General features: G+C 36.8%; 1 protein-coding gene across 2 annotated transcripts in view; it reads right to left on the bottom strand.

Annotated features, from left to right (window-relative positions):
* Positions 1-338: 338 nt before the first annotated feature.
* Positions 339-19,261, bottom strand: part of zc3h3 (zinc finger CCCH-type containing 3) — a 243,221-nt gene continuing 224,298 nt past the window's right edge. Inside the window, exon 12 of one of the 2 annotated variants that reach the window (XM_039753748.1) lies at positions 339-553. In XM_039753748.1, coding sequence (XP_039609682.1) covers positions 522-553 — 32 coding nt within the window. In that variant the 3' untranslated portion in view covers positions 339-521. Of the gene's footprint in view, positions 554-12,291; positions 12,791-19,261 lie in introns of those variants that run through there. The other variant, XM_039753747.1, reaches the window with a different exon arrangement.

Raw genomic sequence — 19,261 nt, 5'->3', positions numbered from 1 at the left:
ACTGTTACTTGTTGTTTTTGAGAATTTACTGTGCCATACCCTTTAGCACCTTACATGTCTCCCTTTCAGAGATTCTGAATGTTTGGCCAAGGATGTCAGACACATAAAGGTGTCCCCCAGTATATTTTAACATTCTCAATGATTTGCTTGAACCGAAAAGGGTGAAAAAATTTCAATTTGCTAATATACACTGCACTGTTCTGCAAAACAGGAGAGAATGGCAAACAGCGGAAAGACAAGATCACTCTTTCATTTTCATTATTTTGGGGGTTGGAGGCGGCAGAAGATTTCTTTGCTTGCTTTGATTGGAGAAACAAATTTCACAACTTTCTGCCAAATAGTTTCAATAAACTTTATTTAGGATCTTATATTCTCAACTCACCTATTATGTACACAGTATTACTGAAACTCTGAAGCATAAAAGAATGTAGATAAAAACCAATAATAAAAGTTACCACTTGAGTGGCAGTTGTTTTCCTGAGATACTGTAGCACACGGAACAGGCTGGTGATAGGTGATGCTCAGAACCTGGGCTTGATCTGGAGCTTCTTTTCTGAAAGAAAAAAAAAACAAAAAAAAACAACAAAATATATGTATATTGAGACTGAAACCCTGTTTTTGAATTCCATTAATCAAAGTCGCACTTATAGTGTAAGGACGAGACTTGGATGGGCCACCTTAACATTACAGAGAATGGACAAACACAACAAGGCACAAGAAGATCAACAGTATCACTATCTGATGGGATGTGGTGCACTAGATGACAGAAAACTGATCATTAAAGTGAAAAAATATTCATATGCGTTAGTTTCTATAATGGCTTTACAGCGGCTGTCAAACACCACGAGGGTAGTGTTTTTGAGAATATGGATGTAGCAGTCTAAAATACAGAAATAAGTCAACTTGTGCAATAAAAAATGAGGCTATATTATTAAATCTTACACAGATGGCAGAGGCCACACCAAACCCAAATATTTTACAATATTTCAACAAAGACTTAAAATAATATTGAAACATAAAATATATACAAAGAAATTTAATTTGCTCAAATGTAGACAAACTTAATACTGCAATGAAGAAAACTACAAAACTGATATCACAGGGGCAGAGGATCCATATGCAATGGTGTTTAACTATGACAGCTGTGTTTACTGTCCAGGGGTCATGAAAAAAATAGTTTTAAAGCATCATTTTATAATGAAACAGGTTAAAAAAATTATCATTAGATCAGAAATGTCCTGACTACCCTGAAAACTTAATCTTCAACAGCAACATTACATTTTGTTGGTAGGCAGGTGGTCAGGCAGATAGGAAAGGCACCATATAATTGAAAAGTTAACAGATAGATGGAAAGACTGAGAGACACAACTTTATTTGTCCCGGTGGGGATTTAGCTTATTACAGGGGCTCAATATATAAACAAACAAATAAATATTACAATAAAAACCCCCCTCAAATACCAGAATAACTAAAAAGAAGGATAGTTTCTGACTTGGCTGAACAACAACAACATTTATTTATATAGCACATTTTCATACAAATAATGTAGCTCAAAGTGCTTTACATGATGAAGAAAGAGAAAAAAGACAAAGTAAGAATTAAAATAAGAGAACACTAATTAACATAGAATAAAAGTAAGGTCCAATGGCCAGGGATGACAGAAAAAACTCCAAATAACAGAGCAGTTCTAGTGGCAGTGAGGTGCTATAAAGACTTATTGCCGTAGTTATGAAGGAGCCCCTCTAGTGATTCTTGACACACTTCTGCTGAATAATCCTTAATGTTGGTGTGTCAGAGAGAGAATGTGTAGCATTGTTTCTAATGGCCCTCAGTGTTGTCTTCATTCTCTCGGCTGCTACTTGCTGCTATCTTAATCAATTTGCTGATTTGGTGGGCCTCTCCTGAAGTGATGTTACCTGCCTAGCCCACCACAGCATAAATAAAAATCTCACTGGCCATCACAAGGTTGTTGAATATGTGAAGGATGCGACTATCCATATTAAAGGGATGCGGTCTTCTAAGAAAAAAGAGTCTGCTCTACCCTTTCTTATACAGTTCCCCACTGCGTAAAGAGAACAATCCAGCCTGTCACTTACAGTATGTGGACCCCAAGTACTTATAGCAGTGCTCCACCTCCTCATTCACTCCCTCAATAATGACCTGGCATTGAGGCTCTTTGGTGTGGTGACAGTCAATTAGCAGTTATAGAAATAAAGTGAAGAAATGTGTTGTTATATGTACCTGAAACTTACATGACTTGTTATTTTACCTAATACTGTTTTTTTGTTATTGACATTCCTTTGGTAAAACACATTTAGCAATGCTACACTCCCAGTACTACAGAGTGAAATCCCTCCAGTCAAACTCTGAAAAAAGTAAAGATGACCCTGGGCTGACCTGACCTTTACTAATGGCTGCAATACTCCAGTGCTTAACATTCTTTGTTAAAACAAGCGAGTCAGGGACATACTTGCAAACAGAAATGAATGACAGTTTCTCCTAATATTAATTTAATATTATAGTTACCTATTTAGCTGCTGCAGTAAAAGGTGATATAAAATGTCATTATGTAGTTGTGCAGGTTAGTTATATCTGTTGGGATGCTTTAATTGACATTTTGTTTAACTTTTTTTTTAATCCAACATGATTTCTAATTAATTCACATTTATCTCTATAGCTCTACAGTTGGCACACTAGCAGGTTAAAGAACTGCTCAAACAGTGTAAGTGATGGAAACTGAACTGACAGCCTTATAATTCCAATGACATCCCTCAACCCTACAAAGGACATATAATGGAGTCATGAAGGTAGTAAGCTAAATGTAAAAGTGTTTATCAAAATGCAAATTGTAAACACAACATGAAGTTAATGATTCCTTTAATAAAGTACAAAATACACTAGCCTGTGGTGGGTTGGCACCCTGCCCGGGATTGGTTCCTGCCTTGTGCCCTGTGTTGGCTGGGATTGGCTCCAGCAGACCCCCGTGACCCCGTGTTTGGATTCAGCAGGTTGGAAAATGGATGGATGGAAAATACACTAGCATAAAGGAATACATATTTTTTTTAAATAATCTGTAATTCCTTTTTAGCCATATACAATTTCTTATATTAGGAATTTGACATTTTTCACATACCCCAACTTCCTCTCCAGGGAGTTTTTTGGGGTCAGAGCGCAGGGTCAGCTTTTTGTACAGCGTCCTTATAGCAACTGCAGGTTAAAGGCCTTGTTCAAGGGCCCAATATTGTAGCATTCATTCTGTTACTACTAGGATTTGAACCGGCAACCTTCAAGTTACCAGCCTAGATGCATAGCAATTAATATTTAATATAGAAACAAGGGAACATATTGGGAAATTTTTACTACACTAAAACATAGTATACTTTAAAAACATCTACAAATTGTACCTGTCATTAGGAAACACAATATTTGATGTATTTAATGACTTAGTCTTAGTTACTAATATAAACTGAGAGTGCACTTAATTTTTGCATTCTTTCCACTGCTAGATAATACTATTTATTATTTATCTATTTTGTCACGGCCCGTAAGCTATCCCTGCTTAGCTTATGGGGAAGCACAAAATAGCAAGAGGGCGGAGAGTGTCACCATTTCACAGCAGGAGCTGCATTGTATTAGCACAGCAGTGCTGATCACTTCCATTTCATTGCCACCTATGTAGGTGGCATAAGGAAAAAAAAAAATAGAAAAATGAATGTACCTGCCCCGTAGATGTGTGAAATTATTGCTAAATCTGTTCCTCCTTGTACTTTGATAAACAAGGTTTATTTGAGATGTAACAAGCTTTGGCACTGATTCATTGTTTTTTAGCTAATTTATGTAAAGCAAAGGGAGTTCATTTAGCACCTTTCCACCCTCAATGCAACACCCATACATCAGGCAGATGTGAAACAGTAACTGGCTTCTCTGCAATTACTCACATTTACCTTAAATGAAGAAGACCTGAGCTACTCAAGCCAAGCTACTGGTGAAGACTAAAGTACCGCTCACTGTGTATGGATTTATTCTCTTTAGAATTCCAAATAAATGCAACTTTTCTTATGTTCTGACAGTAATAGTTCAAGGAAGTTTTATGATTTTTATGTTCTTTATTTCGCCTTTTACAATTTCTTGTATTAGGTATTTGTTAGTTTTCACATACCCCTTGGGGTCAGAGCACAGGGTCAGCCATTGTACAGCGCCCCTGGAACAATTGAAGGTTAAGGGCCTTGCTCAAGGGCCCAGCAGAGTAGGATCTCTTTTGGCAGTGACAGGGATTTAAACCGGCAACTTTCGGGATACCAGCGCAGATCGTTAGCCTCAGAGCTAAAAACACACCAATAAGACATAGCATTGCACTACACAATTTTTTTTTCTGTAGCTCATTTTAAATTTTACTTTACATTAATCCATTTTGTGAAGGTTTTATCTCGTTCAGAACTGCTGTGCAGACATATTGGTTATAAGTATTGTTGAAGTTTTATTGCAAAGAGTATTTTGGATATTTTTATTTGAAACAATACATCCATCAATCCATTTTCTAAACCCACAGAGAATCTACAGCCTATCCTAGCAAGCAGTGGGCACAAGGCAGGAACAATCTCTGGGCAGGGTGCTACCCCATTGCAGGGTGAACACACCCAGCCAGGACGCCTGGAAGGACCGGGAGGTGGTGTATTCGTCTTCCAGGCCACGAGGGGGCAACTGCCCTGGAGTTGGAGAGGGCCACGAAATGTGAGTAAGGAGGCTCAAGCCCGTTGGGGCCCATGCCCAATGCCAGGGGGCGTCCTGAGCTTCAGAGAGCCCGGGTACTTCCGCCACACCCGGGAATATGGAGGATAATCCTTCCAGGGGCACCCGGAGTGCTTCTGGGTGCTCCCCTGTCACTTCTGCTACACAAGTAAGTGTCATCAGAAGGAGCACCTGGAGCCCATCTGGTCACTATAAAAGGGGCCGCCGCACTACAATCTGGGAGCTGGAGTCAGGAGTGGGAGCAGGACGAAGCTCCCGTGGAGAGAGGAAAAGGCAGCCTATGGACAGTGAGAGAAAGGCCTGTGACAAAGGGGATTGGTGCGAGGAGCACAGTGTGTTGTGCGGGACGGTGTGTATTGGAATAAAAATAAATGTGCATTTTATAAAAATGCGGTGTCTGTCTGATGGTGTCCAGGCATGTCTTACAAAATCTCTCTATATATACTGTGTGTGTGTGTATACAGTATATATATGTGTGTGTGTATATATATATATATATATATATATATATATATATATGTCATATGAAAAAGTTTGGGAACCTCTCAATTCTTTGGATTTTTGTTTATCATTGGCTGAGCTTTCAATGTAGCAACTTCCTTTTAATATATGACATGCCTTATGGAAGCAGTAGTATTTCAGCACTGACATTAAGTTTATTGGATTAACAGAAAACATGCAATATGCATCATAACAAAATTAGACCGGTGCATACGTTTGGGCACCCCAACAGAAATATATCAATACTTAGTTGAGCCACCTTTTACAAATATAACAGCCACTAGACGCCTCCTATAGCCTTTGATGAGTGTCTGGATTCTGGATGGAGGTATTTTTGACCATTCTTCCATACACAATCTCTCCAGTTCACTTAAATTTGATGGCTGCTGAGCATGGACAGCCTGCTTCAAATCATCCCATAGATTTTCGACGATATTCAAGTTGGGGGACTGTGACGGCCATTCCAGATCATTGTACTTCTTCCTCTGCATGAATGCCTTTGTAGATTTCTAACTGTATTTTCGGTCATTGTCTTGTTGGAATATCCAACCCCTGCGTAACTTCAACTTTGTGACTGATGCTTGAACATTATCCTGAAGAATTTATTGATATTGGGTTGAATTCATCTGACCCTCAACTTTAACAAGGGCCCCAGTCCCTGAACGAGCCACACAGCATGATGGAACCTCCATCAAATTTGACAGGAGGCAGCAGGTGTTTTTCTTGGAATGTGGTGTTTTTCTACCATCATGCTAAACCCTTTTAATTGTGACTAAATAACTCAATTTTTGTCTCATCAGAGAAAAGCATTTTGTTCCAAAATGAATCTGGCTTGTCTAAATGAGCATTTGCATACAACAAGCGACTCTGTTTGTGGCGTGAGTGCAGAAAGGGCTTCTTTCTCATCACCCTGCCATACAGATGTTCTTTGTGCAAATTGTGCTGAATTGTAGAACGATGTACAGATACACCATCTGCAACAAGATGCTCCTGCAGGTTTTTAGAGGTGTTCTGTGGATTGTCTGTAACCATGCTCACAATCCTGCTCATATGCCGCTCCTGTATTTTTCTTGGCCTGCCAAACCTGCTGGGTTTAACAGCAACTGTGCCCGTGGCCTTCCATTTCCTGATTCCATTCCTTACAGTTGAAACTGACAGTTTAACCCTCTGAGATAGTTTTTGTAGCCTTCCCCTAAACCATGAGACTCAACAATCTTTGTTTTTAGACCTTTGAGAGTTGCCTTGAGGATCCCATGCTGTCTGTCACTCCGCAGAGGAGAGTCAAAGGGAAGCACAACTTGTAATTAACCACCTTAAATACCTTTTCTCATGATTGGTCACACCTGTCTATGAAATTCAAGGACTAACGAGCTAATCCAACCAATTTGGTGTTGCAAGTAATCAGTATTGAGCAGTTACATGCATTTAAAGGGGACCCAAATTTTTGCACAGCCAGTTTTTCACATTTGAATTTCATACAACTAAATACTGCTTCACTAAAAATCTTTGTTCGGAAAACACCCCAGTACTCAGATGTTCCTAGGAAATACCACTGTTACATATATATATATATATATATATATATATATATATATATATATATATATATATAAATATAAAAAACAAGCCAAACTCAATTTTAGGAAAAACTAGTTTACACTAATATGTTACCAGCCAAACCCAATTTTAATTTACACTAGGCCAAGCCAGTTTGTCCAGAGCGTGATAGAATGAATCAGTTTGGCCTAGGAAACTGCGACTGCAGGCCAAACTAGTTTAGACTAGGCCAAATTGGTTTGCTCTGGGAGATCCACATTGATTTCAGGATAATCTAGTTCACACTAGTTTCATCCTATCAGCTTTGGCAAACTGGTTAGTCCTAGTGTAAACTACCTTGTCCTAAAATTGAGTTTGGCCTGTAACATATATATAAAATGCTAAGGTAACATACTCATCAACAAAAACCATTATTTCCTGTTTAGATAAAATACTGAAATTTGGCAGGATGGTTCAGCTAGGGCAATAGGTATCTGCTAAGAAAGGAAATTTCAATACATTAATATTTAACATTACAGTGGAACCTCGGTTTACGACCATAATTCGTTCCAAAACTCTGGTCGTAAACTGAAACAATTTCCACCATAGGATTGAATGTAAATACAATTAATCCATTCCAGACCGTACGAACTGTATGTAAATATATATTTTTTTAGTTTTTATGCACAAATATAGTTAAGTACACCATAGAATGCACAGCGTAATGGTAAACTAAATCTAAAAACATTGAATAACACTGAGAAAACCTTGAACAACAGAGAAAACTAACACTGCAATAGTTCGTGCTATAGTGCTAGGAACCGCTCGTTAAAAACCCTTTTTTTTTTAATGTGTTTTAAGCACAGGGAAAAAAATTAACATTTGAAAAATCCATAATTTAATAAACCACCAAGAAAAGTAACATCGCCACAATGCACGCTATGAACCGATCGCTGTAAACAGAACTGAAAACAAAAACAAGCCTGTTCTACTTTATGTGTCCAGCCTTCCCTCTCTCTCTCTCTCTTTCGTGTGTGCGTGTGTCTCTTTCACGAGCCTGCAGCGCTTGTGTGTGTGTCTCTCTCGCTCTCTCTCTCTGCACAGGAAAAGCACAGGGATAGACTGAACATGTACAAACCTAAAGGGAAACTGGCTTGTTCGTATACGGAGTGTGTGGTCGTGAACCGAGGCAATAGTTTGGTGAACTTTTTGGTTTTAAACCGAGTTGTACGTGTACAAACTCCCCATAACAATAGAGAAACTAATATATAACACAAAAACTCAAAAATGCCTTGACAAACTTGATTGAAATTCAGTGATTTCATAGAAAATTAGTCAACACGTTTTTTTATTCATTGATAATTATACATTTTATGCCAAGTTACATGCTCACAACTGCTCTGCAAGCATGCTTTATGCAACTGATGGACACTGAAGAAATGATTGACAAGCCACACCAACAGCAGCATGGGGTGGTGTCCTGGATAGGAAAAAAGAGATGTGATCATATTGAAAGAGAATGTTCAGCCAAGCTCAATGGTTAGCAAGTGCTGTTTGTTGCTTTTGACTACTGGCACTCTTGAATGTGTAAGAGCTCTCATCTTCGTAACCCCTTCTACTCCGTCAACATCCAGCCTTCGATCACAATGCTGCAAACTCCAAGGGAGTATAAAGTGTTAAATTTTTATAATCACGGTTAAGCAACTACTCGCAATGCATGATTTAGGCAGTTTCCATTAATGTTTGGCAACCAAAAGAAACGTGTCTTTTTAGATTTCACATCATAGTGCATCTCTCTCTTTCTCCCACCACACCCTCCATCCCCCATTTACACTACATGAAGCTGGGAAAGACAGATACTGGCAGTCAAACAAGAACCATGTGGAAGGCAGACTGGGAGAACGCTGGCATTTGCTCAGAGAAGCACATGCATTAGTCATTAAAAAACTGGAAAGCACTTAGTAGTTAAACTGGAGACTAATTAACATTCACAAACTGCAAGTATCATAATGTAAGTATGAGGGGGATCCAAAATTTCATAAAATTGTTAAATAAAAAAAAAGATAAAGCTTAGAGCAATTCTTTTTTAGTCACCTTCAAAATATGTTTGCTGAGATATAATATACTTGCTGTACTCGTCCTTTTGTTACCATGTTCATAGCCTCCTGTGTTTTCTTTCTGGATTTTTTTCCCCATGGTAGTCAATCTTCATCCTGTTAGTCTCAATTTTAATTTCAGGAAGAAAAACAAATGATAGGGTGCAAGATCTGGCGAATAAAGGGTAATGCAAAGCAATAGGCAAATTGTTTGGTCAAACATTCGAGTTGTGCAGGTGTGTTATCACTGTGTAAAATCAAGTTTTTGGGTGCACCATTTCTCCAGAGAATTCTTCTGATGCTTTACTGTAAATGCCTCAGCACTTCAATGTATGCATCTCAAGTATTTTGAAGGTGACTAAAAGGGAACTGCTGCAAGTTTTTACAACAAGGGTTTTTGTTTCTTGAACATTGTTGGGAATTTATGGGTTCCCTTTATCAGTGGACTTCTTTTTGACAATTTTAGAAGAAGCCATAAAATATCAGAGGCTTCACAGAGACTATCAACTATCTTATGGAGGTTTACATTCAATCCAACTGTCACATTTAATCCTCTGAGTTGTACTTGACTCCTCATCTAGTTGCTCTTCTTAAAACAGTGGTAGGGCAAGTAGTTAAAGATTATTACAAAATGACAGTTCCACTATCATCTACCACTATCATCTGAGTTAAGAAATGTTTTATGCTTCATCTATAATGCACTACTCCTTATTTTCTAGCATTGTCTACAAGTGTAAGATTTTAAAATGTAGCTAGAAGATATCTGCTGGATTAGCTTTACTAATTCTGTTACAAGAGCTCATTTCTGTGATAGTGAAAATTTACAATTGGCTGTGCCTGTCCAGTAAGTCACAACAGAATTTAGACTGAACAGATATTAGAAAGAATGAATCAGAACGACATTTAAGTTAGCAGAATCATTATGCGGCAAAGTGAACTTAAATGAGAACACCTCATTGGCAGTTTTAATGCACAAGATCTTTAACAATTAAACATATCAGCTTTTTCACAGAGCATTGTTCATCATATTGTTGCTTACAATTTATATTATTCTATTAGACTAAACAAAACAGACTCTTTCTCTCTGTCATGCTTGATACATTAATACACTGGTGATGCAGAATTTAGCACTGCTGCTTCATGGCTCCAAACACCTGAGCTTCAATCTTGACTTGGACACTGTCTATTTGACATTTGCAATTTTTCCTTGTTACTAATGCTATTTCAGTTTTCACCACATTAAGTTACGTGACAAATTTTAATTGGCCTGGTATGGATGTATGTACACTTAATGAGTTTATATCCTTCCCAGATTTATTGGGATGGACTGTGTCTCCAAGCATTCCTGTAATTGTTAAAGCAAGTCCTTGAACTCATAATTAAGTTAACAATGCTACTTCGCTCTTGAGCATAATAGAGCTATATTATTACCTGCTTTCTCACCACGTTTGCACCTTTTATTTCTAAAACAGCACCTTTTATAAAACTTGCGAAAGACGACAGTCTGTCAGTCAGCATTTATCTTTAAAACCTGCCTGGTTTAACAGGACTAACCGCTTACATTCTGTTATGCCAGTAAAAACGTGTCAGGTCTGGTCTTTGTTAATTTCATTCTTAGAAGCCTTGATAAGCTGGTTACTTATAGGGTTTACAATACATGCAAAGGTAACTCAAAAATATACACTGCAGGCACCGCCAAGATTTAGAAATAATTGAAATCATGAGTGGCGTGATAATCAGCTACACATTTGATAAAATAAGTGTTTCCTTATATGTTCATTCAGCATAGATATGCTTATGTGACAATTGCACTTTTCTGTAGTAAAGGTATTAATCCTACATGGGAACAAAATGTGAAAGTTTTACTTGCATTGTATCAATACCTCATGTCTTTATCAATTATTAAGTAATCTGAACATGAAGATTTTTTACTTTACCTACTTTACCTGGACATTCATTTGTTGTTCATCTAAATGTTGCACCTAATTGAAAACTATAAATAAATTATTGTACTACTTTAAAATGTGGTATTGTTTCTTGAACATTTTTGTAGTAGTAGGGTGTTGTACCATGTTAGCCATTGTGAATATAGTGAGAAGTCAAGCAAAAATACACCTTTTATTGGCTAACTAAAAAGATTACAATATGCAAACTTTCGAGGCAACTCAGGCCCCTGCTTCAGGGAGATATTATTACATAGAACATTTTTGGGAATATATGGGTTCCCTTTATGTCATCAAAGGCGTAAAAGTACCTCCTTTCAAAACATGTGAGCTGTTTGACTTGATCATGAAATCGATTGTTAATGAGAGCAGATTATCAACTTTGAGTAAATGTTGATGTTACCTATATCATTTAATGGCAACTAATTAAATAATATTTAAAAATGTTAGTAAATTATTTATACATTATTTTCTCAAATAGATCAGTTGTATGGGGATGTCACTCACTTGGCTAATAAAACAATTCTAAATAACGCAAATGAAGATTTTTTTTTTTACTATCATTACATACATTGTTTTTTTTTTAATATATATTTAAATTTTTTTTAAGCATTTCATGTCAGCTGAACCCTCTACTTTTTAATTATCATGAAAAGCATTTTTTTTTTCTTTTTACTAGAACATACTGTGAAATACCATAAGGGGACAATACAAAGAAAAACAATGGAATCTGATTGACTAGTTAGTCCTTACCTGCTGCTGAAAACTGAAATTTAGAGAGTATTTTCAGGACTGCCCTCATAGGTTAACCCACAGAGCAGCAGTGCTAAACCTCAGTTCGGGGACCCCCTGCAGCTACAGGTTTTTGTTCTATCCAGCTTCACAATCAGCAAGTCATCTGACCTCGAGTTCATCTGCTTTAATTAGCTGGGCTTTTTTCCTTTTCTTTCATTCCACATTCAGAAAATCATGCCAGTTAGATTTTTACATTTATAAGACACTTACAAATAGAAGTATTTTTGCAATAACTTTAAATACTTTATACTTTTGTTTTCCTATTCACTTGATTTTTTTTGTGTAGTTTGCTCCCCCAATTGTATCCTATTAATGAGAACAATGAGGATCAGACACCCCAGGATATGAATGCTGAAAGGCTGCAGTTACTTCAGTGTCAGATCCACTAATGTGCTCATTGGTAAATCACTGACCCCAAAACACTGAAAATGAGAAATCATAGCTTGCATTACTTTGGACTTGTTACTTTGATTGCTGAACTTTTACATTTTTATTTCTGAATTTATACAAAATGCACAATTCTCTCTGCCATATCAGACGGCTAAATGAAAAAAGACAAATGTGATTAATTCTACTTTTTATGAATGTCTGTTTAACTGAAGAAGAAAAACTCAAAAAGATAGTGTTTGCATAAGTATTTAAACCTCTGTGCTTTGGAAGCTCCAGGTCTACACAAATGACAAATTCATAACAAATGACACAAAGGTGAAAGTCATTTGACTATAATTAAACATAATTCTGCACTACTTGTGAATCCTTTATATCTCTCTGGTTATAAAAAGCCATTTTTGTAAGGGCCATAGTCTTTCTTGGACAATCACTGCAAAAATGAAGACAAAAGAGCATTCTGCTGATGTCACTGAAATGCACAAGGCAGGAAATAGTTGGAGGAGTTTGAATGTCCTGTTAAGCATTGTTGGATCCATCATCAGAAGGCGTAAGGTTAAACACAGCACCCAGACTCTTACTGGAGCAGGCCGTCCCTCAAAACTAAACATCAGAGCAAGATATCGACTGATGAGAGAGGCTACTAAAAATCTAACTGTCACTCTCAGAAGTCTGCAATGCTGTTTGGCTGAAACTGGAGTGAAGGTGCAGGGGTCCATAGTTAGGTTAGACAGAAAGAAGCTATTCCTTAAGAAGGTCCACATAAAGCATGTACGGCATTTTCTATAAAGCAAGAGAAAGACACAGTTAACATGTGGGAGAAGGTGTTATGACCAGATGAGACAAAAACAGAAATTTTTTGCCAGATTTCAAAGAATTATGTGTGGCATAACATTGCCAAAACCTTTAAGAAACACCAGACCTACAGTGAAATATGGTGGTGGCAGCATCAGGCAATGAGGATGCTTTTCATGTGCTGGGACTGGGAATCATGTCAGAGTTGAAGGGGCAATGGATGGACACAAAAACCACACAATAATGTAGGAGAACTTGTTCCAGTCTACCATTAACCTACAGCATGGGAGAAGATTCATCTTTCAACTTGACAGTGACCCTAAGCTTTAGGCCAAAGCGACACTGGAATGGCTCAAAAACAGAAAGATGAATGTTTTGGAATGGCCAAGTCAAAGCCCTAATCTTAACTCTACTGAGAATCAATGGCACTGTTTGAAAACTGCTGTCCAGAGAGGTGCCATCCCACAAACCATGTGGATCTCTATCAATTCTGCCAAGACGAATGGGGAAAAATCACTCCTGAACAATATGAAAAACTGGTACATACTTACCCCAAGTGAATTAAAGCTGTTAACTGGAGAAAAACAATTCTTGACAAAGAATCAATGTGTAGGGTTTAAATACTTTATGTAAACACTAACTTTGAGTTTCACTTCTTCAGTAAAATATCTACAGAAAATGGTTTATTTTGACTTTGGAAATAAACTGTGGCAGCATAAGACTTCACATTAAAACTAATGAATGGATAAATAGGTTGTACAAATCTTTGGTCATGCATACAATTATGATGACTTTCAAGGGCATTGAATACTTTTGCATGTCACTGTATACACAGACACAGACATATTTAAAAAACAGAAAAAGACAAACACCTAGAGAGCTCTTCTAACTACAGTTACACCAAAAAAATGTCCTTGAAGTGTTCCTCAGAGAAAACAATTCCAGTTAAAGATAACATATGACATCACTTTCCCATAATCTTATGTGAGGTAAATTAAGATTCTTACAATTCTTTTATTTAAACAAACAGTCTTTGCACAAGCAATGCAGTTTAGGAAACCACAACAGAATTTTCCATCAGGCTAGTATTATTTCTTCATTTACATAATCTTAACCAGCTGTGGACAGTTGTGTAGTGTGATATTTCCAGTGATTCACAGTCCTAGGACTCAGCAATCAGATATCACAAAATCAAGCACATATGATTTTATCTTGAGTCACTGGGGTGAGACCCCATGTGTGTGAAAGCTGACACCAATGCGTGCTCAGCTGGAAGTACAATGAATGCAGTGAAACCACAAGCAAGTAAGAAAGCTGGTGTTTTGGATAGTACAAACTTAAGAGAAACTTGTCTGTCCACTGTCTCACATTTGTCGTTCTATGACACAATGGAAAAAGGAAAAATGAGATTGTGGTTGAATTCAACATACCAAGAAAACATTTGTTCAACCAGTGGTGCTCTCAGGCAACAAGGTAATTAGCGTTCAAAATGCAGTAAGCCCACAATACCTTGTACTGTAAATTTAAAACTATGGTGAGAATTCAAAAGGGAGTCAGGTAAGACATCATCCCCTGCAAAATCAAATTGTTTCATCGGATATTCTCAACTCCAGTCTTCTAAGTATGATATGGTGTCTTGAAGTTGTGTAGTCTAGTGCCGTCATTAGATAAAGTTATCTGAAAATATTGCTGGTATGGAGTTGGGAGTGATTTTAGATACAAAGTAATTTGAAAGACTCATCAAAATCTTAAGACAAAATGGCTTAAGTATAGAGCACTCTCATGTAGGACTCAAGGAGACAGGCATCCGCTGACAGAGTTCACAATTTGGACCTTGGCCTGATTACATTTTATACAGATTTTGTGTGGCTTATATACACTTTTTAGCTGAACTATCAGTTCCATTCATTATCTGAAAGTCAAATAGAATGATCCTACACTTAAAGACACACACTTAGGCTGACAGGATTGAAGTGTGTGTGTGTGATCTGCGATGGACTGTTGCTTCATCTAGGGCTAAGTTCTTCCATGCTCTTGCTCAATCTGTGACCATGTAATATAAAAGGGACTTACCAAATGGATGCATCTTAAATTCGGCTGTGCAGCCATAAAAATGTAGTATATATTCACATGCGGATGCACTAACGTTAGGCCATGGGGAACTTGAAACTTTTTTCAGGGTCAAAAAATGTCATAACTGAGATACTTTACACTGATTAAAAGTAATCATAATTTAGTTCCTTCATCATGGTCAAGGCACTTTATAGCCAAACTCTGTACTGTAATATTCATTATTGTTCCACAAGAAATGTTTTTAATATTTCATTAGTCAGGAATCCTGGACAGAATTTCATAGAAAATGGAACCAAACCTTTCTACTTATACTACGAAAAACACACATCCATAATTAATAATGAACAAATTAGTGTTTATGTTCGGACGCAAAACTAATGCACCCACCTTTCAGGTAAATTCCTTGGTTCTAAACTTGGCCCAAGCACTGGACCAGAGCTTTATTTTAAAAAAGTGCTACATAATAATAAACTAAACTGAATTATATTATGTAGAGTTGTTGGTACACCAGTGTCCATCTCTTTTTGCCCCTCAGTATTTCTATTTTTTTTACCCACTTTCAAAAACATGCACGCTAAATTAGCTAGTGACTCGAAAATAGTTTGGCAAGACTGAAGGTGCCCTGTGATGAATGACGTGTGAAACAAGGCTGCTTCTTGTTTTCATTTTTATTACTATTTAATTTAATATTGTTTCTTTGTATCAGTATACTGCTGCTGGATTATGTGAATTTCCCCTTGGGATTAATAAAGTATCTATCTATCTATCTATCTATCTATCTGATGCTGCTAGTTTAGGTCTTGGCTACCTATGGCTAAAGTGGTCTTATTAAATTTGGAAATAAGCGCCTTGAGCATGGGAAAGGTGCTATATAAATAAAATGTATTATTATTAAAAAGAAGTAATGAATTAATACAACTTTCAAGGCTATTCCCAGGCGCCACGCAAGTGGCAGCCTTTTACAGGAGCTCTCTCCTTCTCTTCTATTTCAGGGACCATTTACTATTTCTTTTATAAAAAATTATTATACAATTTATACAATTATTATTGATGATAATGTTAAGATGTGGCTTCTGGCTTGTTACTGTTAATCTTAAAAGAATTTTTAAATTAAAGATATGCTGCTGTCATTATAGATGAAGACTCGAGTGGTCAGCCTGTAACAACTGCTTTTTGGATGAGCTGTGACCTTGAAAGTTATAACAGCGTGAACGAAGAGGTTCAGAAGAATCTGATGGCTACCTATGTCTATGACATTGGATGTTCCCCTACTCAGCTCATAGCTCTGTGATCACTGCTGACTGCTGCAACTTATCACAGAAGCAGCTCATCCAAAGATGGAAAGAATATGGAACAAAGATATATGCAATGTGGAAAAGACTCAGAACTGCTTTGTGGCCATAAATGTGGAACGATCTATCACTTTTAAATAAGCTGGATGAACTTTTACATGTTATGGCAAGTCACTAAGCTAGTTCTCCACAATAAACAAATGCCATAGTACCTGGAACAGTCAAGTGTATTTTGGATGCTATTTAATGCAGGACAGTTTCCATCTGATATAATCAGGCAGAGTGGTAAAAGCAGGAGAGGGTCCGGAGACTTATGAAGGGGATTTAAGCACATTACAATTAAAGCCAAAAAGTGTGATCTAGACTTTGAGACACAGTGAATTTGTCCACCTTACTGCCTGCGAGGCAGACATTTTTTGTTTTATTATTCATGTATTTCTACTTCTCTCACTCATGCTTCTGTAAAGTTCTAATTTCCCCTTGGGGACAAATAAAGTTCATCCATCTATCTATCTATGGTTACCATATTTATACTTTTATTTACATTAAAATTACCTACACATGGTAGTACCATATTGAACAGAAGCATACTCTACTGCACTATTGTTCTCTTAATACCAGTGCTCTTCTGCACATTGCCTGCCGAAAGAGTGCACAAATGTGAAGCCTGACTGTTTTGCAGGAGCTGTTTATGGTGCTGAAGCTCTGAGCCATTACAGCAGATAGTTATGGTTTCTAGTTCAGCTATAATATATGCTTACAGACCTCCCAATTAGTGCACACAAATCTAGTTGTTCCTAATTAAACATTTCAAACTTTTTCAATCACATTTTCATTTAAAAATATTTTACAAAACAAAAAAACACTTTTTTGCCTTTCAGAATGCTATGTTATGAATGGTCATTATACATTTTTGCTATCAAAAGTGAACTTTTAAAAAATATGCTAAATTTTGTCAGCATGAGGTGAACAATACAGTATGTGATGCATTAGATTAATAAGAAGTTTAAAATATGGGCATCAGAGAAGCTAAAACATAAGCATTGCCATCATCAATTCTTCAGTGTCCTGAGGTCAAGTATACATGTCACACGCTCACACATAATGCCAAGGGTAAAATTTCAAGTCAGGACTAACTCGGCTACTGAAATGATATGTGTAATTTTCATGCAGATAACAGTACATCCCATACTTCATGTTATATGCTTTTTATATGGGGCATAAAAATGTAATTTTTCTTCTATTCTCAAAAAACTGTTTAGGTCAGATCTGAGTTGGATGATGCCAAAGCTCTCTTCTAGTAAAACTGTGCATAAGACAGAAACCAGCCTTTGATATAATGTCACTTTATTCCAGGGGACACACATATGCATATACTGTACGTGCACACATCTAACTCAGAGCTGACAATCAAACCCACACAGACAGAAAGACTGTAATCCACTAATATTTACTAGGATCTCCTAGGTAACTAAGTTTAGGCCCAAACATTCAGCAGGGGCAAGCAGATTGTACATCACACTGACTTCTCATCATCTAAGTCTCAAAATGCTCTGAAGTGAACATCAGAAATTTTACTAATTAAAACAGAAAAAGATGTGAGCATTCTATTTATATTTGCCAGAGATCACATAATATTAATAGCGTAAAAGACAGGAATCAACAAACATCCTTATAGAGAATGAAAACAGAGTCATTGAAAAGAACAAGTCCATGTTTTGTCATAATTTCTGAGAAAGTAACAGAAAGCAGAGTCTCTAAGACATCAACATTTTTGCTTGCAGAGTAGGCAATTTTAAAACAATATTGAAGCAATTAATTAAATATACTTTAGTTCCTTGTAATTTTCTGAAATTGCCTTCATTATGGGATTTTTAGCAAACTGTCATGTTCATATGCTCAAAATCAAAATACCATAAGTGTCTTCAGTTATAACAGGCTAAAAAGTGTGCTGAAGCAGCTTAGTGCAAAGGAGTCCTTCAAAAGTACTACATATCATGTTAAATAACTAGACCTGATTATAAATAATAAACCATTACTGATTACTACAACAAATAAAAATCTGTCTAATATTATACACCTATTCAGTCTTTTTAGGAAAACAGAAAACCTAGCTTGGTTAACTAAGTTGGCTTCCTGACTTACAAACCATCAGTATGCTGTTAATGTCCTTGCATTTTTTATATCCTTCTGTATTTTTAAAATAGGTAAGAATTTTCTAGCAGTCTTCCAACAAATAAACCAAACATTTACTTTAAAATTTAAAATGCTTAGACCTACAGAATATCTTATTTCCACTATTTTATAAATAAAATGTACTATCTGAATTGCGCACCAGCATCAGAGTAAAATATTGACCAGTCAAGGTGGTAGATTTAAATCTCCTTGGCGCAGTCTCTTATTTACTTTAAGACATGTCTCACACTTTACATTATGCTGTACCAGCTCGTGTTGAAATCTGTGCTAATAGTGCTATTGACATTATAACGCAAATATACTCCATTTGAAACAAAACAGCTGCTACTCAGAGACCCTGTGGTGCATGTTAAAAACAAATATCCTGTGTTGCTGAAAATTGTGGAAGAAATACTTGAACCAGGAAACTTGCAAGTCATTAAAATAAAAATCTAGTTCTCCATGGACATATACTGATAATGTAAAGCCTACACTTTTCCTAAGTCGTCTGTACAGACATATTTGCACAGATTACTACGCTATCACCACAGTGCCAGTAGATAAATCTGCATGACTGACTCGTACAGCTGACAAAAATAAAGACCCTACTCCAGACATACGAGTGGAAAAGTTATAAATTAATGTTGTAACACCATTCAGTGGCCCCCCACACAGAAATCTACTCCAGTGACACAGTAAAATAAGCCTTCTTTGCTGTTAAGCATGCTCAGTGGAGCTGTTAAAAACCAGTGCAGAGTATCCTCCATTAACGTTACGACTGTGAAATATGACAATAAAATGATGGCCGTATGGTGGCAAATTTGCTTTCCTGCCGAGTTTCTACGGTTTTAATCGCCGCTTGAGCGAGCAGAGAGCTGTAAAATGTTTACAGAAAGGGTCGTTTGCTGCTATAAAATCC

Source organism: Polypterus senegalus, chromosome 5 (assembly GCF_016835505.1).
Source record: "Polypterus senegalus isolate Bchr_013 chromosome 5, ASM1683550v1, whole genome shotgun sequence".
Lineage (NCBI taxonomy): Eukaryota > Metazoa > Chordata > Cladistia > Polypteriformes > Polypteridae > Polypterus > Polypterus senegalus.
This window is presented reverse-complemented; position numbering and strand designations above follow the sequence as displayed.